Raw genomic sequence first — 2999 nt, forward strand, 5'->3', positions numbered from 1 at the left:
CCTCGCTTCTACCTGCTATTATAATTTCTTGCTGAAGTTTCTTCATCTTCTGGTCTAAAAGTTGTTGGTCTTTGAGGATGTTTCCAAATTCCTCTTTGTTCCATTTTTTAATTTTCTCTTTCAGTTCCTTTAGTTTTAATTGGAAGGTCTACATCCTGCTTCTTCCCCTTTGTTGGCTTTGTTTCCACCATTCCTCCACTTTCGTCATGAACTTATGGTCTCTGAGCCAAAAGGCCTCAAACCTGAAAGGCCATTTCTTGGGGCTAGCTTTAATGTCAAGTTCTAATTTAATCGGCCAATGGTCAGAACCCATTCCTGGCAGTATCATTGCTTCAATGAAAATATATCGGTTTATGATCTATTCTGATAGTAGAAATCTATCCATTCTCAAGACAATTTGGTGTATACCTCCTCTGCTGTTGTTCCAAGTGTGAATCCCATTTATCGTTGGTATATCAACCAGTCTTTGTTCCGCAATCATTTCTCCGAAAGCTGCCATATCTGAGTTTGATCTCCTGAGGCCTCCTCTTTTCTCCTTTAGAGAAGTGATCATGTTGAAGTCCCCTCCAACAATCCATGGAGTTTCTGGAAAGATGGATCGGATTGTTTCCAAGTTCTGAAGGAATATCCTTCGTTCTCCTGGTATATGTGGACCATATACTCCGAAGAGAAGGACCCATTCCTGAGATCCAATATTCCTAAATTTTCCTGAAATAATTCGAGGGGCACTGACCCAATTTTCAAATTGAATCTCCTCTGGGTTCTAGAGAATTTCCAGGCCCCCTGCACTACCTATGGCATCTTGACCTATTATCTCATAATGCGGCTTGAATTTACTCATAATATCTTTTAATTTTTGTTCGTTGATCTTTGTTTCTTGTACTATCATTATATTAGGCTTATCTTTCTTGAGTCTCTCTTTTAAATATCGTTTTTTCCCCCTACTATTCTGCCCTCTAATATTCCATGTTGTAATTATCTTTTTAACAGTTTTAGGGGTTGTTGGAATACCTTCGACAGTGGTATGACTCTTCCTGAGTTTACCAGCATTTCTCCAACCATTTGGATGGTTTCGCTTATAGGTCTTCTTCCTCTTTTCCTTCCTCCCTTCCCTGTAATACTTGCATCTGTGCTCTGTCCTCCTTGCGATCCTAGCTGTTCTGGTTGATTTATTATGACTGCCCCTCTTTTCTCCTTGTATCTTTGAAACATGTCTTTATATAATTGCTTTTGGTCTTCTGGGATGAATCTTTCATCCAGATGCCTCCATTCGTGTAGAAGTCTCTTCATGACTTGTTCCTCTTCGCTTCCTTTGTCCTTTTGTGGGTCGATCTCCATTTGGGTCTGGTCTTGAGGGTTTTCTTTTCTCTCCCCTTCCTTCTCAATTTCCATACTTGTTTGCGATTTATTTTTTCCTTTGTCTACCTTTATAGGCTCTGCTATTTCTTCTTCGCTGTCATCCCCTTCCACTTCCATTTCCTCTTCTTATAGCATCTCGAACTTATTCTAAGTTTTCTGAGTTGATTTCGTAGAGGGTGGTTTTTGTTTAGTTGGTCCTTTTTGAGGTTTTTCCGATGAGGCACTTCTGTAAACCCTTCATCCTCTTCCCCACGCACTGCTTCCTCCTTCCCGACGTCCTCCTTTTTCCTAAGATCTGTTGTTGCTCCATTGGCATTCAAAGGGCATGATTTGAAGAGATGACCGTATTCATGGCATCTTCTACAGCGGAATGGAATATGCTCATAATCCACTGGTTGTTGCCATACCTCATCATGATATTCCACTTCAATATAGTCCGGAAGCGGTTCTGTGATATTCATGTACACACAGATCCTGGCGTAGGACGTATATCTACCTCTTCTGGTGGTTTCTGCCACCTTGACAAAAGTCCCGATTGAGTTCCCGATACCCTCCAGAATCTCTGGATCCCAGAACTCGATTGGGAGCCCGAATAGCCTGACCCATATTGGTGCCGCTAACATTTTCTCCTTGTGTGGGTTGTAGCATTCTTCCCAATGCCTCATAAAGAGACCTGTATTATTGAAGAAGTAGGGTCCCTCCTCAAAGACTCTCCCCTTATCTTCCAGGTTAGCAAAAATGACCGTAAAGAAGCCCTTAGCCCCTAATTTTAGGTCAATATGCCCCTTGGGCTTCCATCTCTGTTGTATCCATTTGGCCAGTTCTTTCTCAGATGGCCATGTCCCCACAAACATACAGATCAGAGCATGATCTTTCATATATCCTCTGTATTCTTCGAGTTTGTTTTTTGGGATTACAAACCTGGGTTTTTTCATCGCTCTAGGCAGGCATCTATTTCCCAACCTTGCTTGCCATCGAGCCCCCATGACTGGCGCGTCCTTGCTTCATTTCCCTGTGCCTCCGTTTGGTCCATTCCTGCTTGTCTCTCCTGCTGCTACATTTTTATAGGAGGGGATCTCTCTCCCCCCCCCCACCCAACTCTGTCATTTCTTTTGTCAGTCCCACCTATTTTCTGGTTATCTTCCTCCAATCGACCCGTATCTCTCACTTGTCCTAATCTAGTGCAGGTGGCCGCAAGTTATCCCTGCACCTTGTCCAAGTGCAGGTCCACCTGAGGCAAACCTTGCCAAAACCCTAACCTTAAGTGCTTGCCTTCATCACCCTTTTCCTGTCCGCTCCCTGCTCGCCCGAATTTTCCTCAGATGGATATTTTGAAATGAACTTCATAAAATTAAAACTCAATATTTGAACTTTTGTTTTCATATATATATATATATATATATATATATATATATATATAGGGTATGTGTCGATGCTTGTCTAGCACCCAATCCCATTATGTGCAATTTGATAGTTGATTTTAAATTTTTCGTTATAATGAATCGAGTCTGCCCCACAATGTGTTAATTTCATGGTTGGTCTTTAAGTTTTCATTACAATGGGTTGAGCTCACCTACACTATGTGTCAATTTGATAGTTGATTTTTAAATTTTGTTCATAATGTATCAAGTTGTCTTAGG

General features: G+C 41.4%; 1 protein-coding gene across 1 annotated transcript; it reads right to left on the minus strand.

The window, feature by feature from the left end:
• Window positions 1-1439: 1439 nt before the first annotated feature.
• Window positions 1440-2345, minus strand: LOC149205068 (uncharacterized). Its single transcript, XM_089397285.1, has one exon. The coding sequence runs from the start codon at window positions 2343-2345 to the stop codon at window positions 1440-1442; it is 906 nt and encodes a 301-aa protein (XP_089253411.1).
• Window positions 2346-2999: the final 654 nt, after the last annotated feature.

Source organism: Pinus tabuliformis, chromosome 1_2 (assembly GCF_031772625.1).
Source record: "Pinus tabuliformis cultivar Carrire ecotype Pingquan chromosome 1_2, CPIR1, whole genome shotgun sequence".
Lineage (NCBI taxonomy): Eukaryota > Viridiplantae > Streptophyta > Pinopsida > Pinales > Pinaceae > Pinus > Pinus tabuliformis.

Excerpts from the sequence above, each read along its gene's own strand:
- LOC149205068 (XM_089397285.1), bottom strand. The coding sequence starts at position 2,345 with ATGGGGGCTCGATGGCAAGCAAGGTTGGGAAATAGATGCCTGCCTAGA.